The sequence below is a fragment of the Alligator sinensis genome, unplaced genomic scaffold, assembly GCF_000455745.1.
Source record: "Alligator sinensis unplaced genomic scaffold, ASM45574v1 scaffold1143_1, whole genome shotgun sequence".
Classification (NCBI taxonomy): Eukaryota; Metazoa; Chordata; order Crocodylia; family Alligatoridae; genus Alligator; species Alligator sinensis.
In genome coordinates this window covers 7337-19116 of record NW_005842947.1, presented here as the reverse complement: position 1 = coordinate 19116, position 11780 = coordinate 7337, and the positions used below count along the sequence as shown (strand labels likewise).

General features: G+C 39.5%; 1 protein-coding gene across 1 annotated transcript in view; it reads right to left on the bottom strand.

The window, feature by feature from the left end:
* Positions 1-11780, bottom strand: part of GNAL (G protein subunit alpha L) — a gene marked incomplete at its 5' end in the record, with an annotated part of 108501 nt that overhangs the window by 93279 nt on the left and 3442 nt on the right. The window contains 2 exons of the mRNA XM_006036342.3: positions 2132-2270; positions 3744-3813. Coding sequence (XP_006036404.1) covers positions 2132-2270; positions 3744-3813 — 209 coding nt within the window. The remainder of the gene's footprint in view (positions 1-2131; positions 2271-3743; positions 3814-11780) is intronic.

The window sequence follows — 11780 nt, the reverse complement described above, 5'->3', positions numbered from 1 at the left end:
CTATTACAAATAATGAATTTAGGGCCATCTGTCAGACTTTGCTTTATTATTCAGAATCACTTTTTTTGTTCCCAGCAAATTTGGGTTATGAACAGACTTCATAATGTAAATAAGGGATGCCCAAGTTTGGGACAGCTGTACCAAATAAGGTCAACTGAGGTTTTTTTTATCTACATGCTGTTCTAGCTTATGGCCATGTGTAATGTGCTTGTGTTTGCTGGATTCTTCTCTTTTCCCACGCTAAAATCAATGTAAGGAGAGAAGGGAAATGAGCCACTAGCACTGAGTCCAGATACAGAGGGAAGAAAGAACAGAAGAACAGCAACTCAGGTGTACAACAGATCTGTGGTACTGGTGCTGCTAATATAAAAATGCAGCACAGTTTCCCACAGGGTTTTGTTCTATCTCCTATATAACCTAGGCTGCACCTGCCTTTTTTCTTAGAGACCTGAGAAAGCAGGCAGTACACAATAGGATGCAGTACAACAAGGACAAGTGCAGAGTGCTGCACTTAGGGCGCAAAAATATCCAGCACATCTACTGGCTGGGAAGTGCCCCTCTCAGCAGCACGGAAGCGGAAAGGGATCTCGGAGTCACAGTGGACTCCAAGATGAACATGAGTCGCCAGTGTGACGAAATCATCAGCAAAGCTAACCACACTTTATCATGCATCAGCAGATGCATGACAAATAGATCCAAGGAGGTGATCCCTCCTCTCTATGCAGCATTGGTCAGACTGCAGTTGGAGTACTGCATCCAGTTTTGGGCGCCGTACTTCAAGAAGGATGTTGATAGACTCGAGAGGGTCCAGAGCAGAGCCACTCATATGGTTAGGGGCTTACAGGACAAGCCCTATGAGGAGAGACGGAGGGACCTGGACCTCTTCAGCCTCCGCAAGAGAAGGCTGAGAGGTGATCTTGTGGCTGCCTACAAATTCATTAGGGGAAAGCAGCAAGGGATCAGAGATGCTCTGTTCACCAGGGTGCCTCTTGGGGTAACCAGGAACAAAGGTCACAAAGTGACAGAGAGCAGATTTAGGCTAGATATCAGGAAGAACTTCTTCATGGTAAGGGTGGACAAAATTTGGAATGGGCTTCCAAGGGAGGTGGTGCTCTCCCATACCTTGGGGGTCTTTAAGAGAAGGCTGGACAGGCATCTGGCTGGGGTCATCGGACCCCAGCACTCTTTCATGCCTAGGCAGGGGGTCGAACTTGATGATCTGTTGAGGTCCCTTCCAACCCTAGCATCTATTAATCGGAGGAAGGGCATTTGGTACCTGAAAGCTAAGCTAAGTCTATCCCAACTATACAGTTGGTTTAAATAAACAAACAAGAACAATCATTTATATTAAATATACAACTTCAAAGTCTAATTCACAGATCACAATTACTGATGATGATTGAGTTTTGTAGCTTTTTGTATTGGTGATTTATTTCCTTGTTCACCACAAGAGAGGGATGTGCTATATGTTCTCTATTTTTATACCTAATTTTCACTTCTGGAACTCTTTCTAAATCATTCTTTATCAGTCCTTCTAGGAATTATTATTTGAGTTCTTGCATTTACAGCTTAACTTTTTATATGAAAAAGAATACTAAGCCTATTTGTTTCTTTTAAGAAGTAGTGGCTAACAATTGCTGAATATATTAAAACCCTGCTAATATTTTAAGTTTACATTGTGTTTGATAAAAATCTCAAAATATTGAATAAGATAGAAAACATGGCAATCTCACCATTTTTACCTTGCTTAAAAATATTCACATACTGAAAAAACAATTCTGATTCTTTAATTAATGCTATTTTATTACTAATCTAGAACAATGACATTAACATTATTTTAGGTAAGTATATTCTAAAATAGACAACGGTTACATGACATCATTGAATCTACCATTTTATTTTAGACTTCCTTAGTACCTTCATATCAGCAGCAAAATATGTGGCTGTTTAGGAAATAAACACCAAATAAAATTTTGATTACTTCTGATGTGAAGATTTGATATATACAAAAAATTAGAATGCTATCTGGTGCCCCACAAAGTCCCAAGTTTTGTGAATAGAAATATATTTTTGAAATTTGTTATAAATAATTACATTCTTAGTTATTGAATCCACAAAAATAAACACTTACTACTGTGCACAGTCAATCAGTTGGTATTCGTTTGACCTCTCGAAGCATGCCTTTACTCCTTCATCATCCCAGAGCTTTTTTGCATGTTCAAAGAATTCCTGAAAATTGGAAATGTGACAAATAAGTGAAGATTTCTTGACTTAATTAAAAAAAAAAGAACTTCTCTTCTGAAATCTTCATTTTTAGAATAGTTACTAAATGAAAAGTTATGCATTTAAAAAAAGAAAAAAAAGAACAGTAATTAGTAAAATCACAGTAAGCTTAATTTACTGTACACACAGCTGCCAGTATAGTTTCCATTATCTGATATACTCAATGACTGGCTTAACAATTCAGGCAAGTCAATGTATGAAATTTACTGTAATTACAGGTGCTGCTTAGAACTGTTCTCAATTTTTAACTTTGTTTATAGCTGAGTCATGATTAGGTCACAAGTATGGTGGAGAAAATAGATTATTTTAGTCTAAAGGTAACAGTTACATGGAAAAAGAATCAAAGGGTAGCTTCTTAAAAAAAATGGTTTCTTTCTCTCAACCCCCTCCCCCAATTTTGTCTGCTGAGTATTTTTGCATACAATGTATAAATTTGTGTGCAAGAATTTCATATACTTTGCTTTTCTATCTTCCTGAAAAGAGCACTTGCCTATTCAATAAATAAAAATAAATAAACTTACATAGCTTAACTTCCCTCCTATGTGACCAAAAGGAAACTAGAAATGAGAAAACCGGATTAACAAATCCCAGTGCCAAAAGACAAAGTTTCAGGTAAAATCAAATTCACTGGTATATTGGAGTCTGAATAGCAGATCTTCTCGTGTGAAACCAAGGTAAGTTAGCACCAACTCTTAAAATTGTAAGGAAACCTCTGCACAACACAACTGAACACCCAAGGGGTGAACATGAAAATCTTACAAAAGAATCTTTAAGGGCAACAACCTTTATTTCTGCTGTGAAACACAGTCTATCGGACGACTTATCAATTGAGCAAAAGACCCTCTGTACGTTAGTTTCTTGTTGCTACTCAAATCAGATCCTCTATGAATTACATATTCAAAAGACTCTGGTCTCAACTTCTGGAGATCAGGGAGCTACACATCTGGAAATGCACAATAAATAAAAGACCCCTGCCCTCAACCCAAACTGACTCAACTTCCCTCCCACTAAATATTTTTTAAAAAGACAGGAATGCTCCCAGAGAAAGCACTGTCTATTTGGCACAGCCAACCTGAATAATTGATACCTTGATATAGGCACTCATGTAAGCCTAGATTGACTGTGAGAATTCCTACAGTAAATCCCTACTTTCAGTACCTTAAATTTCTGTATTTACACGCATGTGTGTGTGTCTGGTTCTTTGGACTAAGATGCCTCAGGATTATTTTCAAAGCTTGTCTACATGGGAAAGATGGTCTATAGTAAACTACAAAATGAATTTACAGTGCACCAGTTACTTTGCACTCCTCTGTGGATTCCCTCAGTGCATACTAAAATGTCTGTGTGAACAGTAGTTTTGGTCATTTTGAAATACAGTAAGAAACCTCACCCTTAATGCACACTAAGAGTGCCCACATGGGGAATTAGTGCAGATAAGCTAAGGTGCTGTAAATTCACACCTTGCCTTACTGTGCCACAACTTTCCCATGTAGATACACCCTCAGACAGTGGTGGAGGAGCTTGTCTATCCTTTGGGAACAAAAAAAAAGCTACGTCTTGACAAAGGTTAGAGAGACTGAGCCATTTTGATAACAGGTCCTGTTTTACAATCAATGTAAAATTTAGACTTGCCAACTATTATGCTCCTTTAGCTTAATTTACAGATCTACAGATTTTCCAGAAGTTGGTGGACTTAATGGGCTCAGTTACTTGCACAGACGAGAAGACCTGCTGCCCCTAATTTCAGAAGGGCAGCTGGTCACTAGCACAATACCAAAGACTACTATGGATACAGCCAACAGTGCACTTAGCTCCATGACACCTGCAGTGGTCACTGAACTGCTTATCATGGCTGCAGGGACTGGACTTTCCCAAGGAGGTCTGAACTACAGGGGAAGACTTGACATTGAGGGCCACAGAGATTTTCATCTTCAGGAGTGACAAAACTTTATATATTCTAAAAGATTGAAGTCATCCTCTGTTCCTTGGGAGGCACTTTCTCCTTTTAAAAATGCAGTTTTGAAAATCAGTCCTGTGCAGCACAGAGAGGAGATCCTCTTTCACTAGCATTGCTTCTGTTTCACTGGTGCAGCTAGCACCTCAAAATAGGGAACTGTCTATAAAGTGGCAGAGATGATATGGACAGAAACAACTGGCTGTATCATACAGCTCAGTACAGACCCAAACCTTCCTACTGTCCATACATAAAACCCTTAAATATATGCTTATGTGTGTGCACTATACAGATCCTGCTCAGGCAAGAAGTCATCGTCAGGGAGTCATAGAGAAGTAGGTCTGGAAGGGACCTTCAGAGGTCATCTAGTCCAAACCCCTGCCTGAGGCAGGATCACCCCTATCCAAAACATCATTTAAACTTATTGCCGTCAACCCTGACGCAACACAGACCTAACACCCTAACCTGCCACAGGTAAAGCAAGGAAACCACGGCAACCAATGTCCTGCTTCTATAAAATGTGAATATAGGCTCTAGAGGTCCCAGGTAGAGGGCAATGTCCCCTTCTATAGAAGAAAGCAAAAAACCCCACAGTCTGTACCAATCTGACCATGGTACAAAATTCCTTCCTGACCCCAAATATGGCTATTGGTCTGACCCTGAGTGCAGGGGCAAGACCCTCTAGACAGGAACATTTGGCTTTAGTCCCAGCAGGAGCATTGGCACATCCCAGTCAAAACTCCAGCCTTGGCTGTAGCCAGCACCCAACACCTCTGGGAAGGCTTAAAAACACCGAGACACATATAGTAGAAAAGGGGGGGAGGGAGCAACCAACAAAGTCCAGAAGCATAGGAAATACTCATGGCAGAACATAGGCATAGCTGCACCTATGTACAACTACATGCCACAACTTCTTTAAGCAATCTAGTCCACTGCCTCATTGTTTTAACAGTGAAGTTTTTCTGGCTATCCAGCTTAAACGTACTTTGCTGCAAATTCCAGCCACTGGTCTGCATCCTCATTCCTGCAGCAAGAAAGTACAGGTGCTTTCCCTCTTCTTTATGGCAGCCCTTCAAGTATTTGAAGACTGCTATCATGTCCCCTCTTAAGCACCGTTTCCACAAGCTGAACATGCCTAATTCCTTCAGCCTCTCCTCATATAACCTGCTTTCCAAGCCCTTGATCATCTTTGTTGCCTGTCTCTGGACCCTCTCCAAGTTCTCCACATCCTTTTTAAAATGTGGAGTCCAGAACTGCACACAGTATTCCAGATGAGGCCTAACTAGTGCCAAGTAGAGAGGCACTATCACCTCCCGTGTCTTGTACCTAATGCTTCTGCTGATATATCCCCAAACTGCATTTGCCATCACACTGCAGCCTCATTTGGAGTCTGTGGTCTACCAAGACTCCCAAGTCCTTTTCCATAGTGCTGCTGTCCAGCCAGGTGTCCCCCATTTTGTAGTTGTGTTTTTGATTATTCCTCCATAGGTGCAGTACCTTGCATTTGTCTGCACTGAACTAATCCTGTTAACTCTAGCCCTACTTTCCAATCTGTCAAGATCTTTCTGAATTGCACTTACAGTCTCTGTGTCTACACTCCTTCTCAGTTTTGTGTTGTCTGCAAACTTGCTTAGGAAGCTTTCTATGCCAGCATCCAAATTATTAATATACATGTTGACTAGCATGAGGCCCAGGACAGACCCCCTGTGGGACTCCACTCAAAACCTTTTGCCATTCTGACATGGACTCATTAATAATTAACCTTTGCTTATGGCTATTGAGCTAGTTATAAATCCATGTTGCAGTAGTATATCTAGCCCACATTTCTCCAATTTGTTTATGAGAAGGTTATGTATGTGGGATCTTGTCAAAAGCCTTGCTGAAGTGCAGATACACTATATCCACAGCATTTTCTTCATCCATCCAAATAGTTACTTTTTCAAAGAAGGAAATCAGGTTTGTCTGATGTGATATGTTTTTCATAATTTCATACTGGCTGCTTGTGATCAGCCTTTCTTCCTCCAGATGCTTTACAATGGCCTTCCTTAGAATACGGTCCAGTAACTTCCCAGGTGAGGCTAACCAGTCTGTAGTTTCCAGGGTCCTCCTCCTTGCCTTTTTTAAAGAGAGCACTATATTAGCCCTTTTCTAGTTCTCTGGTACCTGGTCCATCTCCCATGACTTCATGAAGATCATTGCCAAGGGCTATGAGATCTCCTCTGCCAGTTCTTTCAGGATCCTAGGATGAAGCTCAACTGGCCCTACTGATTTGAAATCATTCAGACTCAACAAAAGCTCTCTGACTGTCTCTACTGTTTTCTCCTTCCTTATCCAGATAATCCCTATTAGGTATCTGACTGCAACCTATTTTTTTTGTGAAGACTGGGGCAAAGTAGCTGTTGAGTAGCCCTGCCTTCTTTGTATCTTTGGTTAGGAGTTCCTTCTGGTTTGTTGACACAGGATTGACAGCTTCCTTGGTCCTTCTTTTCTGGCCGACATACTTATAAACCCTCTCCTTCTTGTCCTTAACCTCCTTTGCCAGGTGAAGCTCATTCTTTATCTTTGCCTCCTGATTTTGTCCCTGCAGGCTCTGGCAATTTCCTGATATGTGTCCTTGGTGACCTTCCCATCCTTCCATTGCCTGTATGCTTTCTTTTTGCATTTGAGGCATTTTAGAAGCCAAGGATGTCAGATAAACCCACTAGTGAGACTATGTATTGGGCAATTTCTTGAAGAGAATACTTCATTAAAAATATTCAAAGTTAAGTCTTGCTAAGAAACAATATATTTACTTCAAATCCTTGTATTTAGGGGCATTATAAATTTTATACTTCACAAACAATAAACATATTACTCTCAAGAATAATTAAATATTCCTTTAAATAATTTAACTTTAAGTAAAGGAAATTTAAAGTTCCTAAATTTTCAGCTGTCTTTCAAAGAATACTATCAAGTAGAAAGCCACTAATATATTTATCCATCAGCAACAGAATTGTTTTGTAATGTACAAACTGCAGTTTACAGAGACTAATGCAAATACGTTTAAGAGGAAAAGTATGTAACATTGTTGAAATACAGTAAATCATATATGGCACTGTGATTTTATATCTATACTTTCTCTGTTTCTTGGTGTTTATTTTTCCCCTATATATTTATAGGGAAATATATACATACATATTTTACACACACACATGACAGTAACCTTCCTGCTTTGATATTATAAAATTTGTGTGTGTGTGTTGGTTACAAAGGACTTTACTCATGGTGTTATTCAGGAATAATTCCATGTGTAGATGCTTTTCAGCACTACCTAAATTTTCCAAAATAAAGTTATAGGGCAAACTAACATGTTTCTGCATAATAGAACCTGGTTAATTTGGAAAAGCTAGAATGTTTCCAGAATTTCTGGTTTAGAAACAAATTTGCCATGTGACCGTCAGCAGTTTACTTAACTTCTTTGTGGTTCAGTTTTACTATCTGTAACATGGGTATACTGCTGTGAGACTCAGTTATTGTCTGAATATTATGCAACTGCTTGGAAAAGCCTGTTTTCCAATCCATACTGTAATCTTTACAGAACAAACTCATTAGCAGCAATAACATTCATAGCAGAAGTTTTTGTTAAAAGCTTATGCTTGCAGTGAATTCATTGCCCAATCTTAAATCCAACTGCCAAAATGTACCACACAAGAAAGGTAATACAGGTAATCTACACTTCGCCAAGCAACTGTCAGCTACTAAGAATACAAGGGGAGAAAAGATCTTCAGAACAGATGGTATAGACAGTCACGGAAGGTAATTTTTAGTCAAATTTTAATGTATTTACAGATGTTCCAAATAACAACTCTTGGTCTACAGAAATATAAAACTGACTTTGTCATCTATTATAGATACATATATTTATTAACCAAGAGATAATCAGTATACCAAAGTCTAAGAGAAACTAGGACTAACATGCTGCAACTAAATATAATCCAGACAATAATAATATTCATATTAGATTCATAAAAAGGTTAGGCACAAATGTGCTCCACTGAAGCTTTTAATTGGAGAGGTCAACATATACATGCCCATTGTATTTTTCTTGACCCAAGATTTAAATTAGGCATCACAGCCGGCATCAGGAAATGAAGAATGATGTTTCAGTGCTCATTAACCACAGGAGTTTAATTTCTATTTAAATGTTTGTGTAGCTGGTGTAAAATTCATTTGCAAAGAATTTATTAAATTAAATTACAAGTTCCACAGTTTTACTATAAAAATGTGAAATACAGTCTCTTGATTATTTAATAATAGTTCAAACCTGTCTGGAAGAAGAAAATATGCAAATTTCAACTTTACGCACTAAAAATCAAGAACACATATTTCTGACCCTTGTGTTTATTTACATAGGTGATTATATTTTTGTACATTTAAATGTTCATGCAGTACCTGAAAAAGGTGGATAGACACAGACACATGCTGATATGTTTTTAAAATGTATTTTGACTTCTAATGGTTCCATTAAGTGGATATTAAGCAAAACATCATTTTTTGATGTTATTCCCTTTAATAAGCACTGTACTTTGTATTATGAACATTTAAAAAAAAGTTTTTAAAGTACTTCCAATTTCCAAAATCTCAGGCCTTTCCTGTATTCTGGAAAATTCATAGGAAGGCTACATGAAACTACCATGAGAAAACCCATGAAGTAATACCTACAATAACAAATGCATATGCACTAATCCCTGAAAACACTATTTCAACTTTGTCTTAATGGAGAATACAGCATCATCTTTCTTGAAATTTAATGTTTGTTATTTATGAAATAAAGTTATCTTTTATATTATAAGCACCCACACAACTCCTCCAAAACCTGTCACAGTGGCTATAAAAAAACTGCTTGACTTTTCAATTTGGGAAGCAATATGCATGACGACTAAATTATCAAACATCATGATAATGATACGTATTTTAGAAATCAAAATTTTTATTTATCTTCTATATAAAATGAAACAGTTCATGTCAGATCTGTAATATGTTTTTTTCTTCTAATGAGACTCTAGATGTTTGCCTCACGGATAAAGTACACATTATGGCTATCCTGATACCACCTTTTCCCTGCTTAGAAACTGGGATGTAGAAGACACCACATTATTTTCCCGTCTGCATATTTATTCTGGTAGTACACTGTTAACAATGTATGACTTCTTTTTAGGATTCTTGGTCTGAAGTTAGGCAGGAGGCAGGATAGTGACTTATATGTGTACAGTTGCTGGGGTGGGTAATATTTGACGACATTAGTAGTCTTTGTAGCCCAAGGCAGAATCAATCTAAGTTACATGTTTTTCTATAAGTGGCATAGGTTATATCGGCAACAAACAGAATACACATTTGCCCTTTGGTGTGGGGGAAAATCTTAGACTGGGTTCCACCATTTTTTAACCAGCCCACGAGAGCCAAACTTCAGTTCTGTTATATGTACAGGCTGGTTTTGCGTGCTGAACGTCTATTCCTTTATGGGTATAGACTGGTTTCCAATCACTTATACTGGTAAAAGTGTAATGTCTGTACTTAGCTTGTGAGTCTATGGTGTGCATGGAAGATTTCAGTCCATTCCCTTGCTCTCGCTTCTGGTGGACAGCCTTGGATGGCTGTTTTCATATGGGTGGTGGCCTATGATGTGTTCAACATAGATGTCCCTTGACCATTGGATGGTTTTGGATACCATGAGGTGCCTCATCAGTTTTGAGTTGTGACAGGGTACTCTGCAGGCTCAGAGGATGCTCTTGTTGCTCGAGTCTAAATGCCTAAATACAAGGTATCACATTGTACCCCATCTCCCTCAGGAGCTGTATCTGGTGAAGGCCAGCCACTGGTCCTAGAACAGGATGGTTATGTCAGTGATCAGTAAATGTTTTTGTTCTGATCTGTTACCACAACATCCAGATGCAGCTGCCTGTCACAGCCTAGGACAGTATGGCTGATAGCAACGATCCTGAATGATTCTGAGATGGCCTTTGCCAGTTGGACCTGGCAGTGTTGTGGCAGAGTTTCAAGGGTCTTGCATCCATATAGCATGGGGGCAGGGTCTTTCTTTCATAGCTGCACCTCTGGCACCTCTTGTTTTGGTGTCTGCAGTTGTTGAAAAGCATAGCAGTTAAGATTGGACAAGTAGATGAAGCGCCAGTCTGCGAAGTGTATGAACTTCCCATGGGGCACAAAATGGTTGCTGGATTCCTACTTTAAGGTGACCGCAAGGACTGCCCTAGTCAGGTTTTGCCACCAGGTCACCGATGTACTTAGGCTGCATAGTGTTCTTCAGGCAGGTCCTGATTCAGGGGGATGATGTTCATTCAACTGTAGTTGGGGCAGGGAACAGCAAGACCTCCAGCTCCTGTTGCTCCTTGCACCATGTCCAGTAGCAGCCAGTACACTCCCTGAGGTGCTGTGTGGCAGTATGCTTGGCTCCACATCAAGGCAAAGTTCCCACTATCTCGCTTGAACTCATCCTCCAGCAATCTCCACAGGAATATGGCTGACTCCTTGTGGGATGGCGGCCTGATGATCCTCTTCTAGGTGGTCACTTTCAGGGCACCTGTGGCAATGCTGCTGATCAAGTCATTGGGGCAGGTCAGGAGGCAGAAGGCATGGGTGACTACTCTGATGTCACAAAGATCTCCTATGCAATGGACACTGGCACCCCCCCAGCCAGCAGAGGATGTGCAGGATCTTGTTGTTGGCCCATAATGGCAGGTCCATTCAGGCATTTCCAAACTTTCAGGTGCTTGACTCTGCACCTTAAAAAAAATCCCTTTAATACTTTTGTATGTTACTGCCTACGCAGAAACAAAATTTATTGTGGGGTATCAGCTAGGTTTCCACAGACCTGGCTCAGTCTTATTTCTCTCATTAGGTGCTGAAGTGTGTTGTGTTCCATCTTGATTAAGTCTCTGAAAATCCATTAATACATCTACTTTTGTAACTTGTTGTCATCATAGCATTAAGACTAAGTCACAAAAAAGCAGTGAGGAGGAGGAAAAGCCACCCACCTTTTGTATTAACAGTTTTTCATCAACTTTAAGTAAGTGGAATAGGATTGCTCTTGGATACCTGATAGATGGAATAAGTTCAAGCACTCGATCTTCAGTGTGAATTACAATACTGACTACATAACTGAGCGCTAGAAGAAGGCTGTGGGATTGTAGCTAGATAGAGCCATGTGTCAATAGTACAATGTGGCTGCAGGTGAAGGTTTTCTTACTACCAGGTCCAAAGACCTGCTGAAAACAATGGAGGTGGCATAGGTTCTAAAAAATGGTTACAGGATATTTTATAATAGAGATTATTAGGAAAATTAAATATAGGCATTGTGACGAGCACCCCATACAATGCTATAGTCCTTCAAAATTAAATTTTATCACATACCTTAGATTCTATTAATTTCACTAACATTCTTTTCATAGTTTCATAGTTTCTAGGGTTGGAAGGGACCTGGGCAGATCATCTAGTCCGACCCCCTGCCATGGCAGGAAAGAGTACTGGGGTCAAACGACCCCAGCAA